Source organism: Haliotis rufescens, unplaced genomic scaffold (genome assembly GCF_023055435.1).
Source record: "Haliotis rufescens isolate VD_foot unplaced genomic scaffold, xgHalRufe1.0.p SCAF_68, whole genome shotgun sequence".
In the NCBI taxonomy this organism is placed as follows: Eukaryota; Metazoa; Mollusca; class Gastropoda; order Lepetellida; family Haliotidae; genus Haliotis; species Haliotis rufescens.
The window spans coordinates 792,419-814,176 of record NW_025964359.1 but is presented as its reverse complement, the minus strand read 5'-3'; the positions used below and the strand labels follow the sequence as shown (position 1 = coordinate 814,176).

At 40.4% G+C, this 21,758-nt stretch overlaps 1 protein-coding gene across 7 annotated transcripts in view; it reads right to left on the bottom strand.

Moving 5' to 3' along the window:
• Positions 1-6,174: 6,174 nt before the first annotated feature.
• Positions 6,175-21,758, bottom strand: part of LOC124146116 (lysine-specific demethylase 5A-like) — a 50,800-nt gene continuing 35,216 nt past the window's right edge. For 6 of the 7 annotated variants that reach the window (XM_046516211.2, XM_046516215.2, XM_046516214.2 and 3 more), the window contains 9 exons: positions 20,769-20,907; positions 19,993-20,172; positions 18,577-18,726; positions 16,415-16,586; positions 14,260-14,883; positions 12,621-12,835; positions 11,318-11,567; positions 10,364-10,612; positions 6,175-9,777 (listed from right to left, as the gene is read on the bottom strand). In XM_046516211.2, the coding sequence (XP_046372167.2) occupies positions 8,750-9,777; positions 10,364-10,612; positions 11,318-11,567; positions 12,621-12,835; positions 14,260-14,883; positions 16,415-16,586; positions 18,577-18,726; positions 19,993-20,172; positions 20,769-20,907 (3,007 nt within the window). In that variant the 3' untranslated portion in view covers positions 6,175-8,749. The remainder of the gene's footprint in view (positions 9,778-10,363; positions 10,613-11,317; positions 11,568-12,620; positions 12,836-14,259; positions 14,884-16,414; positions 16,587-18,576; positions 18,727-19,992; positions 20,173-20,768; positions 20,908-21,758) is intronic. The other variant, XM_046516216.2, reaches the window with a different exon arrangement.

Here is a 21,758-nt window from a genome sequence, read left to right as displayed (position 1 = left end):
GTGTATATACGTTCAGCAATCAACACACAACCCTCCCACATAGTTGATTAAATAAACATATACAATGTTACTTTGAACTAGAAATAAAATATACGTAGGCAGCTTACTATTTGGATCACTGCCTTGTTAATTGCGTGAAACTATCGAAAAAATAACTACATTTTCACACAAATTAAATTGTAAGTAATCCAGATGAAAGTGAATTTGCTCAGTCACGAGTGTCCTAAAACAAATTAACTTTCGCGAAACGCAAGGTGTAACCTTTTCGCATAAGCAATCTGTTGAATTAATTCAATTCTAGATAACTATATCCATATGATTTGAACATTCTGGTTGCTATTCTATATTTCTTTTTATAACATATTTATGCTAATTGCGGTTATGAGTGAATGCCCCTGTCTTTGATAAATAACCTCGCTCTGTTGAAACTATACCACGAGCGGATAATGGCATGAGCAATAGGCGACCAGAGAGGATATCAAATAAGGTCATTAATATCTTACATTTTAGCAAAAATCAATGTGGATTGCACGTACATGTATACACTATTTCGGATAGAATGCGTGGATCAATGCTCATTTTATCAATCACTGGGTTATCTGGTCCAGACTCGATTATTTACAGACCGCTGTCATATAGTTGGAATATAGTGTGGCGTTAAACAGCAAACAAACACACTCATTCATGTCTTATTCATTACTCCAGTAGTGAGGACTTATAACAGGTGCAGAAGATAAGTTAGTGCAAGGTTATTGGATTGTTCAGTCTGACATGACTTTAAATCTGCCGTGAAGATCCGGGGTAGAATTGGTCTTCAGCTACCCATGCTTGCCGTAAAAGCCGTCTATGCTTGTCGTAAGAGGCGACTAATGGGATCGGGTGGTCAGGCTCGCTGACGTGGTTGATGCATGTCATCGATCCCAATTGCGTGGATCGATGCTCATGTTGTCAATCACTGGATTGTCTGGTCCAGACTCGATTATTTACAGACCGCCATCATATAGCTGGAATATTGCTGAGTGCGGCGTTAAACAACAAACAAACAAACAAACAGTTGCAGCATGCCAAAGCAGATAGTATATCACCATCTTTGGATACATACCTTTTAACATATAAAATAATAATAATCAAGCTCCTGTCATTTCAGGGTTTTATTATTTTTTTTATAAACTTAACATGTGGTTTAACATTATTTACAACACTTATGTTCACCAGTGTGACTAGAACAGAGTTAAACATGGGGTATCTATCGGTGGAATACAGTGTAGTGTTATACATATATCTCATACATACATTAAATTATATACATTATGTACAATAAAAAAAACATATGTACTTCGTGATACCCTGCATACATTGTACCCATTCTTGGGTCCATCCAACCGTATGCAGCTTCGCTACGAATAGAATTCCTGGGTGTGTAGTGAATGAGTGAGTGAGTGAGTTGGGTTTAACGCCGCTTTTAACAGTATTCCAGTTATATCACGGCGTGTCAGCTTAATGTGGGAGGAAAGCCCGAAGTGATGCAGGTATCAGACGTTTACCACTTCGGTGAAACCCACGAGCACGGGTATGGTGCTGACAAACCTAGAAACATAATTGGGGCGAACCGGGATTCGAACCCACAATCATAGGTTTCTGGCGTGCCCAAGCGACGCAACTTTGCACAGCGAATCGCGGCGCCTTAGACGACTGGGCCACCCGTGCCCCCTGTAGTGAATGAGTTCGTGTTCATCGAAACATGAGGTATTGCCATCGTGGGTTAAACAGTCCTCGGACCCAGTGATACCCAAATAGTGTACCGCATACTATGCACCACCTTACATTATGGGGCTGCAGAATAAAGCTGCTGCTCTGACTGTCAATCACTGTTTGCTTATTATAGATCATACATAGTAATGCCTTACATACGGTCCTATGTATATGAAACATGCGATATAAAAAAATGAATAATGAGAGGATGTATGAAAAATATGCGAGGATAATGCGCAATATGATTTTTAATAAAATCTATTGAGCAAGAGCAATGAATGTGCCCGTTGTTTTATTTCAGATTTGTAATGTCAGTAGGTCTTTTTGAGTATTTCAAACACTCACCATAATCCCATTCGTCACCACTCGCCCCTTTCCGTAACCTGCAAGAGTCGCTATTCGGCTTGTCCCGGAATAACACGAATTGGTCACGAATGACCATAACCCCATACAGTTTCTAACAGCTATTTCCAGAACCAAGAGTACTACGCCTCCGGTACAGCGGTGTACTGTTCCATGTGTCATGACAGAAGCAGTGCCTGCCTGTGTGACCGAGGTATAGGTAAGGGCTGTCCCGGGGAGACTTATCGTCTGTTTTGCTTTCTGCAGCTTTGGTCACACCCAGCTGAACAGTCTGTCCCGTCCACATGTCCCATGAAACAAGGTGCACACCGAACATATCTGTTGAGTTCGTGTTTTCATGTTCTGCAGACAAGTGCGTTTCGTTTACAGACGCAGATGTCTCACTGACGTTTTCAAAGCTATCAGCAGACGTCAAACTGACGTTTTGTGAGCTGGCAACAGACGTCTGACTGGCGTTTTCAGAGACAGCAGCAGACGTCAAACTGACGTTTTGAGAGTTGGGAGCAGATGACTGACTGACGTTTCCAAAGCGAACAGCCGACGTCTGACGGACGTTTTCAGTACTTATTACAACAGACGAAAAATAGATTTCTTCGGGTTCAGCGCAAGAAGTAGACGAAGAACTGACGTTTTCAATGTTGCAAGCGAAAAACAGAATGTCGTTTTCAGTGCTCCAAGGCGACTTACAGTTGCTATTCACAGTTTTCCAAGAAGACATAGCACTTTCCGACCTAGAGGCAGACGTTAGAACAACCATCGTCGATGCCTGCTACCTGTATTGTCAAATAAACATCAAATGCACTGTTTTATATAATTGTATAGGCGATGTTATGGCGGTAACTCCAATCCGATTTTATCTAAAATTTGAATTCGATTTCTTTATAGCATCAGTCTAACTCATTGGCCTACCAGTTATGTTAGTTTGGTAATTCCAGGGATTAATCCAACCACGTTTCTACATATCCTACTGAATACCCAGAGCGTGGGTTACATGTAGATTTCCACGAATGTATATATACTCCTGATAGAAAAAAGCAAGCACTTATATCAATCCGCGGAAGCTATCAACACGGACAACCCCAGTTAGTCAAACAAGTCTACATGCATGTAATGCACCTGTGCTGGGTTAGAGTGGAGTGGAGTAGCTCACGGTAGAACAGAAAACGTCGGACTACTGTTTCATTGATCCGCTGGTCTTTATATAGCCTGGTAATCTGTCGTGCTGTGTACGTCAGACAGTCACGTGATGGACATACTTGCCGACGTTATACGAGTCGTAACATGTATACATTAGCCTATATATAGCCACTTAGGTATTGTATATCGGCAAATATACGCCGAGTCAGCTGAATGACATAGAAATCCATGTACGTTTAACCCGACAATCGCAAGGTATACGTTTGTGAATACCGTCTGTCAAACGTGGGGAGTTAACTCGGCAATGTCGCAAGTCGTCGTACTGTTCGAATGTGAACTGTTAGTATGGTGGAACTGAAATCATCAGTGCTTGGTGCAACAGGACAGGTGTTTTTGTTGTAAAGGTTTATTTTTACCTGTGGGGATTCCGGGTTAGGATTGGTCCCTAGCAACCTGTGGTGGTCGTGATAGGCAGACTTCAGGTTTATTTCATTCATTAATCGTCAAATTCTGAATGTATACTCAGAATCCAAAGTAACTGATCATGTTTTGATTTTTCAGAAACACGTACATCAAGATTTCTTTCTTATTGGAACCCTGAATTTGTGTTCTGCATGGTGTACACAGAGCCCTATAGATAAGGTTTGGTTATTTGGGTATTTTACCCAGGGGTTTGATTTTGATTGGGTATCCACAATTTTTAGAAGGTATTCAAAAATAATTATGTATCTAATAACCTTTATCTTGACATTTGTGTATTTTAAAAAGAAAACCTGTTCCGTGACAACCCATGTAAATGATTTAAAACTAAATAAACAGTAGCATGCCCGTCTGCGTCTGCGTGGTCTAGAGGTAGAGCGTCCGCCTGGAGAGCGGAAGGTCCGGGGTTCGATCCCCGGCCGCGTCATACCAAAAGACGTTCAAAGATGGTACTTGTTGTTATCCTGTCTGGCGCTCGGCATTAAGGGGCTAAAACAAGGAATGGTCGGCTCGGAGTCAGTATACTGTGTCTGAGTTGGGTATTCATGTTAAACTGCGGTACGGTATCTCAGTAAGCTAGCACAATAAATCGGCATCTGTCCGAACTAGTACAAGCAGACACACAAACATACATGCACGTCGCTATACAAGTGCAACAATCTTGGACGCGACGATAAACCCCATTTCACCTCACCTCACCTGCTTGCGGCTCCCTCGCAGGGAAGCCCTTTTCGTTTGCAAAACCTAGCGTTGAAAGAAAGGCGCTATTTGTTTTTAATCAACAGACTAATCATCAGAGACTGTTTAAGCTACATTGACGAGGCACGATAAGCATTTAAATTGGAATATATCGGTATTCTAGTTTTTGTGTCGCATTTTCCGACTGTTACCGTCTGTAAGTGAATTTCGCGATCGGCTGATATACAATCATTTTATCCAACACAATATACGCAATCGTTTTAGCTAGTTGTAATATAGATTTTGTTGTTGTTGAGTATTTAATAAGCAAGGATTTGATTGAGTATTTCAGTTTATTTTATGCGTATTTTACGCAAATACGCAGCTTATGTCGAGCACTGGTGTCTTAACTGGGCTGAATTTGTTCCTCATGGGATCTCAAATAAATGTCTGGACAGGTGGTCCGTTGTGTACACATGAAAACACCGAAAAGACTATAACTTATTCTATGCATCTTTACCAAAACCGACAACACGCTTTAATAAAAACGTCAATTTTGTCATATGTCCTGTGTGGAAGCCTTCTGCCCATCTGTTTTCGTTCCCTTGCTTCATGCAATGAGAGCTTCCTGGAGGAGTGTGGACGGTCATACATGCCAGGTCAGCTATTGCTCGACTTATGAATTGACCAGACATACCTGTACCCCTCATCTGAATACTTGCAAAATATGTCCCCCCCGTCCAATGACTAAAAAGGAACATTCATTTTTTATTTAATGTTGCAGTAATATTGCTGGATGATTAACATGATACCCCAAACAGACACAGTATAAGGACTCCAATCCGACCAGCCCTTCTTGTTACCCTGTCTGGTGATATGCATGAAATGGATAAAACAAGTGCCATATTCCATCCTCTTTTGGTATTACCTAGCTAGAAATGAAACCACGTGCAGATGCTCACTCCACTAGACAACCCAGGTGGTGTATTGTGTTATATTTTATATTTATTGTACATTATTGATAAAATTCTCTTTAATTCTGTTTTCTTACTGTGGTTCTTCTGCAAGCAGCCTATACCATGCTGTAGTTCTCACAACTTGAAACAGAATCCTAAATATCACAATTACTAATTAACAAACTTAGCTACACATGTGCCGATACTTAAAAAGTGAAAACAAACCATTCTGGTGATAGGGTATATTACTTACAGTAATGCCCAAAATTGCAAACATCATCTGTTTATCACATGGTGGCAATATTTAGCAGTGCTGCATCTCCAAATCCATGTGCAAGCAAACACTTTAGTCACTGGCAGTGGGGTGGTCTTGTGTTAAAATTTATTATCATACCTCCATGTCAGAATGCTGAGATCTGATTGGTTCACTTGATCTGGATAACATATGATGTATCCCGCCTGGGAGGGAAATAAATGTCTCAGCAGGAGAATAAAGCCCAGCTTATAACCAGCTTCAAAGCAAAAAGCCACATGCTTTTTGCCAGTTATTGACGAGACATAGCACAAGTGAACCTATCAATTTTGAATTTGTTTTAAATCTTTAAAAAAAATGTCGGTAAGATGAATTGGTTGATACTGCTACAAATAATCAATAGTCACCATAACTTTCATCACCTCGGTAGTAAAAGATGTTTACTATTAGTGACTTTATTGTCACATTTGTTCTTAGAGTCAAAATTACAAATTTGGAGATTACAAAATATGCAAACAATCTTAAAATTAATATATTCAGACATAAGCAGCAAGCTAGTTGTCAGACCTGTTTATTTTCATACATTTGCCATGCATCAACGAATGATGGGATGACGGCATAGACAAGGTAACAGCACTTTCAAACAGTCTTCCACATTGGAAACAAATCTGTAAAATAATCAGCAACAAAAACTGAAGAGCTGTCTCTCCACCATACAACAAAAAACCATAAACAGACCGGTACATGTGAACCTACTGATGCATGAACTGAAGTGAACCAAAGTGAACCATTCTGGCTCCAACATGACTCGCGTAATGAGGACATCAAACGAACTAAACAGTTTATGGTGTAAACTTAAATCGAATTCATAGTGAGTGGTGTAAACGGTTAAAATGAGACCATGTTAAGATTGTCTCTGTGACACAGTAAAAGATTACCAATGTTTTCTAGAATACACCTTACTACAAGCAAAGTTGTGGTATGTACAGGATCAAAACACTATGATCTTTATACAAACTGGAAGATTAATGACAAGTGATTAATGACACCATGCATAATGAATCTGATATACATAAATAAATAATACAAAAGATGACATATTTACATTATCAAGCTGGACTGCATCATGAAGTAAAACAAAGACATCTGTTCTGGTTATTTTCACAAAATTCTAACCTGAAGCAATGTGTTAAATAAGTTTTGTAAAAAAATGAAATAGATAAGTAGCATGTTAATCAAATAACTGCTATGATTAAAGCTTTGTATGTAGCGTGGACCATCAGGGTCAATACTTGGAAATCTACTCATTTCTTACCGGTTTTCCTGGATTAGAAATAGCTTTAAGCTAAACAAACCCAATTTCACATTTATGTCATGGACAAACAGCCAAAAAATATTTCAAGTAAGGCTTGATACAGAGGACAATCTTAAGCTGATCTGCACGGCAGAGCAAGTCCAGATGTCAGTGATCACAAAGTGAACTTTTTCTGTATTAGCTTAAATAAAACTAATCTCTGAAAACTTCTGTTGGCACATTATTCCCACAACGGGGCAAACGGAAACTTTTTTTTGTGTGTCGGTCAAACCTTATTTCAGTATAGTAGGAATACTCTACTATTGACACATCTCACCCGTCCATGATAATGTCAAAGTTTAGGACTTAAACGTCTTAATTATCTGGTATACTTATACATTCAGTGATTTTGCTAGAGACAAATGGAATCAAGACATCTGCTATAAGACGTTCTGTATCAGTACAAAATCTGAAATATATCTTACGACACTTTGGACGCCTGGGTCCCGTTCCACAAAGCGATCTTAGCGCTACGATTGTCGTAAGTCAGTGTTAAAGAATGGGAGTTACGATCAACTTAGAGCTAAGATCACTTTGTGGAACGGGGCCCTGGGTCCCGTTCCACAAAGCGATCGTAGCGCTATGATTGTCGTAAGTCTGTGTTAAAGTATGGGAGTAACGATTGTCTTAGTGCTACGATCGCTTTGTGGAACGAGGCCCTGAGCTTTAAACCTGTTGAACAACTCTACCAATCAACATTTGTTGCGGACCACACCTTTGACTAAAGATGACTATTTTAGTCCCCACCAACTGTTGAGTCGTATGCATCATGTGAATGAAATGTTTAGTTATGACCAAAACAAATACCGCATTCGATGTAATACACGCCCAGGGTGCTCTCAAAATTAGAAATAGGGGGCTCATATTACAATATTATTTTGGTGAAAAAAACAGAGGTTAAAGATCGTAAATTTCGTGGTTTATGCTGACAGTATATGTTTATATACGACAAATATATTTTTCCTGAATTTAATTGCCCATAATTAAGGCTGCATAAAAACACGAGTGCGTAGTATACACAAATGAATAAGTCTTATGCACATTGCTCAATCGGAAGGGGTGCTAATTGGAATTGTTCACTAGCTAATATATTAGCAAATATCGCTTATTATGGGCGCTTATTAGAGCAGGGCGCTTATTACGTCGTATGCGGTAGGCTGTTAAAGAGACCCATAAAGCATTGTAAGACAACCACATCATGGGATACATTCAGCGTTAAGTTTATTGATGCAGTCTAACTAGATTAGTATTGCAAACACAGTCACAAACAGCTGGCGTTCCACCAGGAGGAATATTACAGTAAAGTCAAGTCATCCAACCGAGGTAGGTTTCTTAAGCATATATATGGTAGGTGTTAAATTAGTGTAGAAATTCCAACATACATATATCATTATCAAATTATTCATCAGTTAATAAAGTCTATGATTTCACCTTTGTACAATTGTCATTCACACATTTTCATTCATTGACAAGGACAGTAAGGAATCAGGTAAGGGTTATCAGTGTCGACATATACAAACAAATCAGGTACGTCTGGTAGGCTGTTGTCAGTCTGCTTCAGGATTCAAAACTTATCTACCACACAGGATTTGTTGGGAGCTGTCAGTTGACCACGTGATACATTCATTCTGGCTTTCATTAATTGCTACACAATAGCTTTATTTTCTCCATACATTCAAAATAATGAACATACACTTTATGACCACACTTTCGCCAGCAAACCATGAATGAATGTAGCTGTGACTAGTCACGGCATTGGGAGATGGCAAGTAAGGGTTATGACGACAGCATTACACTTGACACGGCCTCTAAGGGCGTTTCCTCAATGTCCATAAGTTCTTCACCGTTTTCCTCCACAGCTGCTGTTGAGTCTTTGGAAGAGTCTGCTAACAACACTGAACTATTTGCAGATTCCACACTTGATTCGTGCACACCACCAATCATTTCGGCTTCCACTGCTTCGGAGTCCACACTTTCCTGCGACAGAGAATAGTCAACTTCAGAAATACTTTCAGCTACAGCTTCAGAAGTTGTCGTCACAGCTGCACTCACTGTTGATTCTTGTGTGGTTAAGTGTTCAATGTCCTCCTCTCCTTCATCATCCTCGTCCTCCAGCTCAACAATCTCACCTCCATCTTCATCATCTTCCTCCCCATCCACTTCAGCATCAACCTCCTCGACCCGGGAATCATCCTCCACAATAGTAACATCCTCAGCTATAGTTTCATCCTGTATTGCAGCTTCGACCTCCTCTGCCTCGACCTCCTCTGCCTCGGCCTCCTCTGCCTCGACCTCCTCCTCTTCTTCCTCCTCCTCCTCTTCGTCTTCCTCCTCCTCCTCCTCCTCATCATCATCATCTTCAACCTCATGTTCTTCACCACCTTGAGTTTCATCTTCTTCAAGGTCTTCTTCAAGGTCCTCTTCCTCTTCGTCGTCCTCCTCTAAAACTTCTCCTGCAAGTTCAGCATTGACCACCTGTGTGACCACCCCTTGTAGGACGTCCGACACTGTAGCAGTTGCTGAGAGTTCCATGTTCTCCACACCATGATCTAACTCTTGACTGGACAGAGGTAGATCAGCGTTACCGTTGACAGCTGTAGAAGAAATGTCTGTGATGTCCGGTGTTGCCAGGAGCTCGTCCGGAGGTTCCTGCTTGATAGCGGGTATCACACCATTCTTAATTTGCACACACTGAAAGCAGACGTATTCCTCGTCCTCTGACACTTCCTCCTTGCCGAGTCCAACACACAGCAAGTGGAACCATTTCTCACAACTGTCACACTGCACCCAATTCACCTCCTCACCTATAAAGAAAACAAAAAATTTACGTAACAAGTAAGGTACAACAGTACATAAATGTCTAACATAAGGAGCCTTGGAAAAATATGTCATAATGTTTCTTAATACCTTTAGAATTCAGCACCACAAAATCTACAAACACATCACTGTATCCTATGACATAATTTGTTAAATTTTGTTGCAAGATTCACCGGCAAAACAATGCCCTGTGATGTCAGCTTAGCGATAGGGTTGCTGGGGTCTTCAAGTGTGCAAGCTGTGCATTGAGTACTGAGTGAGTGAGTGAGTGAGTGAGTGAATATTTATAGTCACGTTGGCAATATTTCAGCCATATCGTGACTAGCATTTAGGTACTGAGTGTGTTCAAAGATAGATTTTGTGTGTGGATAAGTAAGAGTGAGTCAGACAAATTTGAAGTTTTGTATATGCACTTGGTGAACGCAGACATAAATATTAGGTAGCGTTTTTCAACAATAGGTTGCATTGGTGCATATTTCGTCGAGCTAAATCGAGCCCTGAAAATGGAGTTCCCTTCCCCACTTTCAGGACAAACCTATTGGTCAAAATCAGAGAAAAGTCCCTTTCACTCACCAACAGGCTTCAGACACTTCACAGCTGAGCAATCTTCATCATTCTCTTCTTCATCGTCATCTTCATCCACAATCAACACGTCCTTGGACTTGTCCTTCTTGATGCGGATCTTCTTAATGGTGGGCGTCTTCTCCCCGAGCTGTTTCATTCCCTCCAGCTTAATCTTCAGTTTCTTCTTTTTCTTCAGCTTCTCACACTTGTCCTTCTTGGTCTTGTCACCAACCTCCTTCGGTTTAAGTTTACCAGAAACTGTAAGCAGTGAGAAGCTTGTATTACTGAATGCGTGTCTCAGAGAGATCACTGTAAAAAGAACAAAAATCTGAAATCCTGGAAAACTTCTTCATTGTGTATCTTGTTACTCAGTTCAGCTGCAGATTTCCTACCTATTTCTTGGACTGGCAACACCACACATGGAAGATTTACCTGTTAACTTCATCTTAAATTTGGTGACAAAGAGACTAAGGCTTGTTAGCTGTATGTGGGCAGAAAGCCCAAAGTGATGCAGGTCTCGACGTTTACCACTTCAGTGAAATCCATGAACATCGATATGGTGTTCACAAACCTAGAAGTACGGACTCAGATCTAAGATCATAAGATTTGGGCTGACCGAAGAGATGCAAGTCAGCAAACACAATACACTCTTACCCGCGAAGATACGGTTTAGAATACGTCTTCAGCAACCCATGCTTGTCGTAATACGCGATTAACAGGATCGGGTGATCAGGCTCCGTTACATGGTTGATGCCTGTCATCGTATCCCAATAACGTAGATCAATGCTCATGATGTTAATCACTGGATTGTCTGGTCTAGACATGAATATTTACAAACCGCCATCGTATAGCTGGAATACTGCTGATTGTGGCGTTAAACAACAGACAAACACATTAACAACTAGCTGCATATGTTGTACCTACAAACAACTTTCCAGACTAGTCTGATCAAACTAGCCTTACCTTTGTTCTCCTTCTCCTTGCTGTCCACTGGCTCCTTGTTTGGATCTTTGATTTTCATCTTCTTTTTCTTGGGTTTCTCGACTCCTACCTCCTCCTTGATCTTCTTGATAACCACAACCCCTGTGCTGTCTTCAGCCTCCTTCTTCCTCTTAATCTTGATCTTCTTCTCCTTTATCTTGTCCTTCTCCTTCTTTATCCTCTTCACCTTCTCCCCTCGTTCCTTCATGGTTACATTTGCCTTGTCCGGATCCTGAATAATGTCGGGAAATAATGCACCATTAGTCACTTTCCAGACAAAATATTTTGTTCTTCGCCAAAAATAATTACCTGGCTATTTATTCAATTTTAGCTAAAATGTCCTTTTTTTCCAAGATGGATGGTGAGAGAAAGATTGAGTGAGTGAGTGAGTATGGTTTTACGCCGCTTTTAGCAATATATAAAATATGTATCACGTCGGGTTTCTCCCCTCAACATTAAGCAGCCATGCTTTGATATAACGGAAATACTGTTCAAAGCGGCGTTACACCCAACTCACTCACTGATCCTACTAGAAATGGGCTTCACACATTGTACCCATGTCGGGAATCGAACCCGGGTCTTCGGCGTGACGAGCGAACGCTTTAACCACTAGGCTACCCGACCGCCCCGTGAGAGAGAGAGAGTGAGTATGGTTTTACGCCGCTTTTAGCAATATTCCAGCAATATCACAGCGGGGGACACCAGAAATCCAAGATGGATGATAAAGCCTTTGAGTCACCATCTTCCTTATCAAAGATCTTTCATCAATTTGGATATTTTCAACTCCAAGTTTGAATTTGAAAATTTTACAATAAATTGTAATATTTATATACTTATCCTACTGAAGCAACTGTTTATATTTTAATGCAAATAATGCCCTTTCCAACTTCCCAATATATTTTCTCTAATGAAACAAACAGCCTGAAATAGCTCCCAGCTCAGTTTAGTCATGTGGTTTATGTTGCATAACTAGGTTTGAGGAGAAAACAAATAATGCTTGTAGCTTAGCTACCTGATTTAATGTTTGATTACGCCCGTGAAGATCTTGGTTAGAAAAGGTCTTCAGCAGCCTAGCTTGTCGTCTAAGGGGATCGAGTGGTCAGGTTCACTGCCTGGTAGATACATGTCATCGTATCCCAATTACATGGATCGATGCTCACGATATCGATCACTGGATTGTCTGGTCCAGATTCAATTATTTACCGACTGCCGTCATATAACGGGCATATTGAAGAATGCAGAGTTGAACAACACAAAACCAAACAAATGATGTTAACTACCCTACCTCAAAGTCAATGAACTTTTCCTCGTGCCGTGGCTGGCAGGCCTGGAGTATCCGCCAGATGTGCTGCGTCTCGTCCAGGGACACCTCCAGGAGGTCGCCCTCCATCATCAGCTCCTCCAGCTGACACTTGGCGATCTCCGACAGCTCCAGCACCGGGGTCTCCAGCTGCCGTGGCACCAGGGGCGACTTCCGCTGGTGTTTCCGGGGGGTCATTGCTGGACAGAAGGAGAACAATGTGAACGAGTAGGGTCTTAGTCTTAAGCCCCCTTTTCCAATGTTTTAGAATTATCACAGAAGGGTACACAGCGCCAGTTAGCAACTGTCGATGGATATTAGGCGCTTTACAAATCAATTATTATTATTATTATTAAACACTAAGAATGGACTTCCTACATTCAGTGATTTAAATTAAACCTGAAAGTTCAGGACTGTTCTGCAAAGTGATCGCAAGACTACGACTGCAATGTTAAAGTATGGGAGTTACGATCATCTTCGCATTATAATCGCTTTGTGGAAATGGGCCTTAGAGTCGAAGTCCTAATGTTAAAAGTTACAAACTCAGCATAGTCAACGTCACTTCTGATCCTTCTTACAAGGTTACTAAACCACATCAGAAGGGTTCAGTGGCTGCATGCAAGAATCATTTCAACAGGAAAGTAAAAAACGTCAAATTTTCCTTTCTGCTTTCATGAAGCACTACCACTATTGTTCAATGATAGGAATACAAGAAGCCAACCTTGGACACACAACAGAGTGCTGCCAGACATGTTATAAACTGTAACCCCAGGGGTAAGGAGAATTCACAACCTAGGACAGTCCAAAAGTTGCAAATACTTGCTTCCAAGATTAACAGACAGCCAAACAACACTGTGAGTAAAGATGGTGAAATGTAGTCGTCAGCTATTAAAGAGTCATTGCTAGATCAATTATTAATACTACTTTCAGAAATACACAATCCTATTACCGTATTTGATGTAATAAGCGCCCAGGGCACTCTCAAAATTGTAAATAAGGGGCTCTTATAAGAATAATATTTTGGTGAAAAAAGAAAGAAAAAAAAAACAGAGTTGAAAGATAAATTTTGTGGTTTATGCTGACAGCGTGAAATGTTTACATACGAAAGAGATATTTTTCCAGGATTTATTTGCCCACAATTAAGGGTGCATATAACACATGAATGTGTATTATACACGAATAAATAAGTCTTGTGTACGCTTATCAATAGGAAAGGGGTGCTAATTGGGATTGTTCCCTAGCCAATATATGAGCAAATATCAACGTGGGCGCTTATTACGTCGAATATGGTATATCTTTACACAAGGCCAGTAGTATAGCACTGCTCATATTGGATCGCAGTTTCTGGAGTAAAATGGCAATACATGCACCAAAACTTGAAATGCACCTTGTCTAGGGTGATTATTCAATCAATCCCAATACATGATACCTCCCAATTCTTAATTGGCATGAAATAATAACCGATCAATAGTCTGTCCACTTACCACTTTGAAGCGAACAAGACACAAACGGCCGATCTATCGATATTTTTCAACATCCCATGTGACAACCTGATACCCAATTAACTAAACATTGACTTAATTATTGACAAACTGTTAACACACATAACTTTATGTAAACTTACTTGATGCGGCTTTTGACACTGAAGAATAGGCATGTTCCGATGACATGCTGCCATGACTAACAGGGATGGTGTCAATGTCGGTGGAGATATCGTCTGATGTTTGTGATGACTGAGGGGACATGGGAATGGAAGATTGTGAACTGTCTATGTCAACACTGAATAAATTGATCTCTCTCTGTGGTGTCCCATTCTGAACTCCACTGAAAGCACTTTGAGTAACACTAGCCAAATGGCTTTGCAGTTCGGGGTTATTTGCTGCCTTGAGTAACTCAGCGTTAATGATTTTCTCGGTTTTCTCCCGGGCGGCCTGTTCAACCATTCTCTGGCTCAACACACTGAGTTTTGTTAAGGCTGAGGCAAGTTCATTAGTTGTGAGAGCTTGTCGTGCCCGGTCTTGCCACGCCATGGCTCGCTCTGTTAAGCACTGTAGGGCTTCCCCTTCGGGAAGGCGGACAGGGAGTTTTTGTAAAGACACCAGTAAAGAGAGGATAGTTTCCAGACGAGGCCGTCGGGATCTGAGACAGAGGGGACACAAAAATTTCATGTCTTTTGTTGCTTGCATCACAGCTGTTTGGGAAGTCTTGTTTTTCATATTGGCAGATTTAGGTAAGGGGACACATGTACCTGTAATGACAAAAATACTTCATTAATGACAATACATGTGGCAGCAATTCGTCTATTTTAGTACTTGCTCATATCCCCCCGTGAAGATCCGGGTTAGAATAGGTCTTCAGCAACCCATGCTTGCCGTAAAAGGTGACTATGCTTGTCATAAAAGGGTGGTCAGGCTCACTGACTTGATTGATGCATGTCATCGATCCCAATTGGGTGGATCGCTGCTCATGATGTCAATCACTGGATTGTCTGGTCCAGACTTGATTATTTACAGACCGCTGTCATATAGCTGGAATATTGCTGAGTGCTGCGTTAAACACTAACCCAACCAACCGACCAACCTACATGCTCACATCTGTTGAAATAAGCCATAAAATCTATTTCAAAGTTTCAGAGCATTGAGGGCAACTTCAAAACATTTATCCAGAAAATTATTTGGGAGGCAAGTTACTGGTAGTTATATGTCACCATCAGCAGAATTAATATTAAATATTGGAGAGGCATTCCAGTGGTCATTGCACTAGCAAGGTCTTTTCATTCTTTGTTTGTTTGTTGTTTAACGCCGCAGTACATATCTGTTGCTGCAGAGCTTTGGGCACTTATGATAGTACAGATCTGTTCTGGCAGATTTAAGGGCATTTGTGATACTATAGATCTGTTGTAACAAATGTTATATTTGGGATAACACTTTCTTAGTAAAGTACAGATTCTCGTACTTTTTGGGGGGTTGAGTCCCGTACGGGATTCAAACCCACAGTTATCAGACTTTCATTTTTGTGGAAGCCTCGGTGACTTTGTGTGCTGGCGATAAGGTGCCTCACTCTGGCAAGTGTGGGTTCAAATCTCGGACAGGACTCAACCCTCAAAAAGTACAAGAATCTGTACTTTACTAAGAAAGTGTTATCCCAAATGTAACATTTATTACATTTGACCACTTTCTAAATGGCATTGTTTATTTATAGATCTATTGCAAAGGTTCTGGCTTTTTGTGACTGTACAGATCAGTATTTGTTTGTTTATTTGTTTGTTTGTTGTTTAATGCTGATTCAGCAATATTCCAGCTATCTGATGGCGGTCTGTAAATAATCGAGTCAGGACAGACGATCAAGTGATTGACATCATGAGCATCGATCCACGCAATTGGGTTACAATGACATGCATCAACCAAGTCAGCAAGCCTGACCAACCGATCCCGTTAGTCGCCTCTTATGGCAAGCATAGTCACCTTTTAAAGCGAGAATGGGTTGCTGAAGACCTATTCTAACCCAGATCTTCACAGGTGTAAACCTAAGAGATGTAACTCGTTAGTCGTCTCTTATGACAAGCATATGGGTTGCTGAAGACGTATTCTAACCCCGGATCTCCACAGGGCTTTTCAAGCTGCATCTGTAGCCGTTCACATCTGACTTTGCATCACTGCTTCTGATTAATCTTTTTCAACGTTACCGCTTTGGTAACATACACTGGTTCCCTGGCTATATTAATATGACCGTGATATAAGAAAGCACAGTATCTATAGAAATTGACAGATCCAACTCACCATGGAACCAATCCTTGCACAGCTCACACTGCAACATAAAACCTGATGCTCCTTTTCGACATATACAGAACTTGGCCTCCCCTTCAGGACAGTGAAGTTTATCCAGGTTCCGGCCTCGCAGGTCACGCATACACTCCACCTCGCGCTGCTCCGACACCTTGAAGGCTGCCACCTGCAATATACCAGTATTGGTTGGGAAAAACCCAAGACAGGCAAGGGTACATAGATTAACCTGTATCAGTGAGTGAGTATGGTTTTATGCCGCTTTTAGCAATATTCCAGCAATATCACGGCGGGGTACACCAGAAATGGGCTTCACACATTGTACCCATGTCGGGAACCGAACCCTGGTCTACGGCATGACGAGCGAATGCTTTAACCACTAGGCTACCCGACCGCCCCTAATCTGTATCAAAGTACTTCTTGAAAGTATAAAGGCCCATTATGTTTTAGCCATGGAGAAAAAATCATCGGATAAATATTTTGCAGTGCAGCCAACGGGACATAAATATGCACATTACCTATGGGACAAGGATGAGGATTAAAAAACAGTTTTTGTTAGGCCTTGATGAGAAATTATAATTTAACCAACTGAAAATAGATGGTCCGATCTGATGTTTTTTCCCCATAGCTATCAAAGAAACAGAAGACAATAGATAATATATAGAACTAGAATGTGTTTTTACTCATAAAAACAGATGTCTCTCGCTCCTTTTTTTTTATGCATTAGTTCAAGTTGTTACTATAAATGTGTTGCAAATCCTAAAAATAGTAATAGCAAAAAATTACTAGAACAGATTCTGATTAATGCATTAATGAAGTGAGTGAGTGAGTATGGTTTTACGCCGCTTTTAGCAATATTCCAGCAATATCAAGGCGGGGGACACCAGAAATGGGCTTCACACATTGTACCCATGTCAGGATTCGAACCCGGGTCTTCGGTGTGACGAGCGAACGCTTCTAACCACTAGGCTACCCGACCGCCCCGCATTAATGAAGCATCATTACAGTTGATGTCATGTTGACTCTTTAAGGTAGATAAGACTACTTAACTTGTAACAGCAGTCTAGATGATAGATTGTATTGTGCAAGTAGATGTACCCATAATGAACAATCAGTAGCTTTATGCTAAGTAGAAAGACTCTTAAGAATTTCCAAACTGTTTCCATGGAAACAAGAAATTAAAAAACTTAATCTTTAAATTCAAAAATATGAAAAGGCAATAGATGAGCATGTTGTCATTGCACATGTAGAGTTTCATGCAGTAATATTTATTAGTTTGAGAGTTGTTGCTCGGAAATGAAGCGTAGGGTTGTCCAAATTATTTCCATGTAAAAAAAATATAACATCGAAAAAATTCAAAATAGCAAAAAGCACCAGTTAAGCTGATGGGCAAAGCATATGCCAAGTTCCATTGAAATATGTTATGTTATTCCCTAGAAACGAACACTACCCTTGTATGTGATTAGTAGAAATAATTTCCATAGAGACAAACAAAACAAAAATTATTTTTTTTAAATGTTTTTTTAAATAGCAAAAGGTTAAGGTTAAGCTGATGGGTAATGCATACGCCTAGTTTTGTTAAAAAACATAGAACAGTTTTCAAGTTATAGCTCAGAATATGATGGGAACACCAATACATATGCCTTTACAAGCCAACAGTAAACAAACAAAAAACAATATGTATCCCCTACCTTTGTGGGGGAGACATAAGAACCTACTTGCATCTTGATATTATGGATTATCAGTTCCTCAAGAACAAATATTAAAAGACCCTTGTAAAGCTGGGGGTAACAAAAGTAGTACACTCAAGACCGATAATAAAAAAAAAATTTGTACGACAGCTTGATAGATATTTTTGAAAAATCATCCATGTGAATTTAATATTACATCAAACATGAACATTTTCATAAACAATACCATACAGTTTGAGGAATACAAAAGAAAAAGATACAACAAACATACACAACTCTCATCATGTCGATTCACAAACAGTAACACTTCAATCACACAAATGTGCCGACTGTACACACTGGTAAACTAAATTTGGAAAGTGCAGCAACCCCTAGTTTCCCTGGGTGTCGGAGAAAGCAGGTTACACTACACAGCAATGACAACAAGAGCAGTAACAGACGACCAAGTAAGCCACACAATGGACTTACAATGGTTGCTGGGTCTCTGGTTTCTTCTACCTTGATGTCTATGGTGTTGTTGTTTTCACTCTCGCGCCGATCTCGCTCCCCTTCTCGCAGCTTCTTCTTCTTGTTCTTCCCACTCGTGTACATGCCGATGTCCTGCCGCGGGGACAGTACCTACAGTAGACAGTAGAGTTGTAGGGCTTTTGTGATAGTACAGACAGGTTGCTGCCGATATTTGGGCTTTTGTGATAGTACAGACATGTTGCTGCCGATATTTGGGCTTTTGTGATAGTACAGACATGTTGCTGCCGATATTTGGGCTTTTGTGATAGTACAGACATGTTGCTGCAGATATTTGGGCTTTTGTGATAGTACGGACATGTTGTTGCCGATATTTGGGCTTTTGTGATAGTACGGACATGTTGCTGCAGATATTTGGGCTTTTGTGATAGTACAGACATGTAGCTGCCGATATTTGGGCTTTTGTGATAGCATAGACATGTTGCTGCAGATATTTGGGCTTTTGTGATAGTACAAATCTGTTGTTGCAGAGCTTTGGGCATTTATGACAGTACAGATCTGTTCTTGCAGTGCTAGGGCATTTGCAGGGATAATTCTAGGGTGGGGCCTTGTGCTTTTTTAGCCCCTAAACTTGAAAAAAGGCCCACGTTTTTAAATACTGTGGGTCATTTTAACATTGTGATGTATGGGCGTACCTCGGGAACATTTTTATTTAAAGGGCACATGTCAGAAAATTCCTAGAGTGAACCCTGCATTTGTGATACTATATATCTATTGTTGCAAAGTTTCGAGCATTCGTGACAGTACAGATCAGTAATTGAAGAGCGATAAATTGATTTGAAACAAAGTTGTTGAGTGCAGTTGTTCTATGCCCCAGTCAGCACTATTCCAGCTATATGACGGCGGCCTGTTAATGACGAAGTCTAGGTCATGCAAGCCAGTGGTTGATAGCGTAAGCAAGGAGCCAGACTATCTGGGGAAGATGACATCAACTTGGTGATCATAGCAAGGGATACCAGGAGTGGGCTTCATGTAAAATGCTTGCTCATAATGCAACATTCAACACTATTGCTGCTTTATCACTGTGGCCACTGCACCAAATGAGAAATAAAAAAGACACAAGAAAACACATATCTGAATCCAAGAGACATTATTTTACCCAACTGTAATGTATCATAACACAGTAATTATTATATGCATCATAACATCACCAACATAATATATTCATTTTCACTTTTCACTACATTAAGATATTGAGTGAGTGAGTGAGTGAGTGAGTATATTTCACACTGTTTTAAGCATTATGTCAGCAATAATACAGTGGAGGATAATACAATGCTATAACCACAAGGTTTTTCCAACGCCTAAACTACTACTCTCTATATGGACACGCTGCGAGAGAGATCCGGACTACGTTACCTCTAACAAGGAGTAGGTGGAGTTCTTCTTGAGGAAGGTTCTGGCTGTCCTCTCCCTCCACGACTTAGCTGCAGCCACCTGGGACTCCACTTGAGGCAGAGAGTCCAGTCTCACGGGGATCGGGCGACCTTTGTTCACAAAGTTCTCCAAGATGTCCAGGTAGGGATAGGAATCACCGTTCTGGGAAGGAAGATCAAGTTTGGTTTTCACCAATGCTACTTTACCAAGAGTCACAGATTCTTTGTTTCTTTTCTGTGTCAGAGTGTCTCATTCTGAGACAAGCATACAGCTGACATTGTCAAGGGAATTCATCTTGCAGCTATTTTAATTTGGGACGGGATTTTTAAGTTAATAATTTCCGAAGAAAGACTATGAAATACAGTCCATAAAAATTATGGAGAAACTGACCAAAAACAATTTTAGATTTATAATCAACTGTAGGTATATGTTGTATGAGTTGATATTTTCAACCTTTTCATTTTCATGAATTTTGACGATTTATCAAATTTGGTAAATTATTCATGATATACTTTATCTGGAAACATATTGCAAATGGACCATCTGTTTCCTCATAATATTAACAGATATTGTTCACCATAAAACTTGATCTGTGTTTATCATGTTTATACATAACAAGCCTCAAATCAGAATTTTATTTATAGTCATCAATATCAAATCGTTTCAATAACACTGCACTCAGGATGTAAAAACCCCAAAAGTATCACGTGCAGAAACATCATCTTGTCAACTACCTCCCACTCCTGCTGTACACTAACCTGGATGGCCTCAACCTTGACTGTCCACTCTTTGGCCTTCCTCACAGCTTCCTTGAGAGCGCACACATTGGGCAGGTAGGCTGGTATCGACTTGGCTTCACTGATGATAGCCTCTAGCGTGGTCATCACGTGTCTTGGTCTACAATACAGTGGTACTCATTTAGCCATCATGACCGAGACATCCAGGGATGCAAATTGGCACTGGCCTGTTAGCATGGGTCAAGTTTGTCTCAAAAAGCATCCCAAGGGATAGTTGAATTTCTGCATTTTTAGGGGTGTTATCACTATTCAGACTTGTTAACTGCTCAGGTTATGTTACATTCCTAGCCTGTTAGCATAGGTCAAGTTTGTCTCATAGCAACCCAAGGGATAATTGAATTTCTGGATTTTTAGGGGTGTTATCACTATTCAGACTTGTTAACTGCTCAGGTTATGTTACATTCCTAGCCTGTTAGCATAGGTCAAGTTTGTCTCATAGCAACCCAAGGGATAATTGAATTTCTGGATATTTAGGGGTGTTATCACTATTCAGACTTGTTAACTGCTCAGGTTACGTTACATTCCTGAATAGTGAGTCGTCATATATATATATATATATATATATGTCATGTTAAACATACAGTTAAATCGTCATTTGTCCCAAAGACCTGTCTTTGGTGAGGTGAGGTGAGGTGAGGTGAGGTGAGGTGAGGTGAAATGGGGTTTAACGTCGCGTCCAAGAATATTTTACTTATATAGCGACGTGCATGCATGTGTACCTGTCTTTGGCAGATTACTGTTGAGAATGTATAAATGAGGTACACAACACCATCATATGTTTATTTGGAAATTTCTAATCTTCAACATGGAACATACCATCTGGACTATTAGATCCAACTGTATTACAACACAGTATGGTTAGGGTTTATAAGTTGTATAATGCTGCACTCAGCTGTATTCCAGCTATATGACAGTAGCCTGACAATACCTAGCGGGGTACAATGACATGCA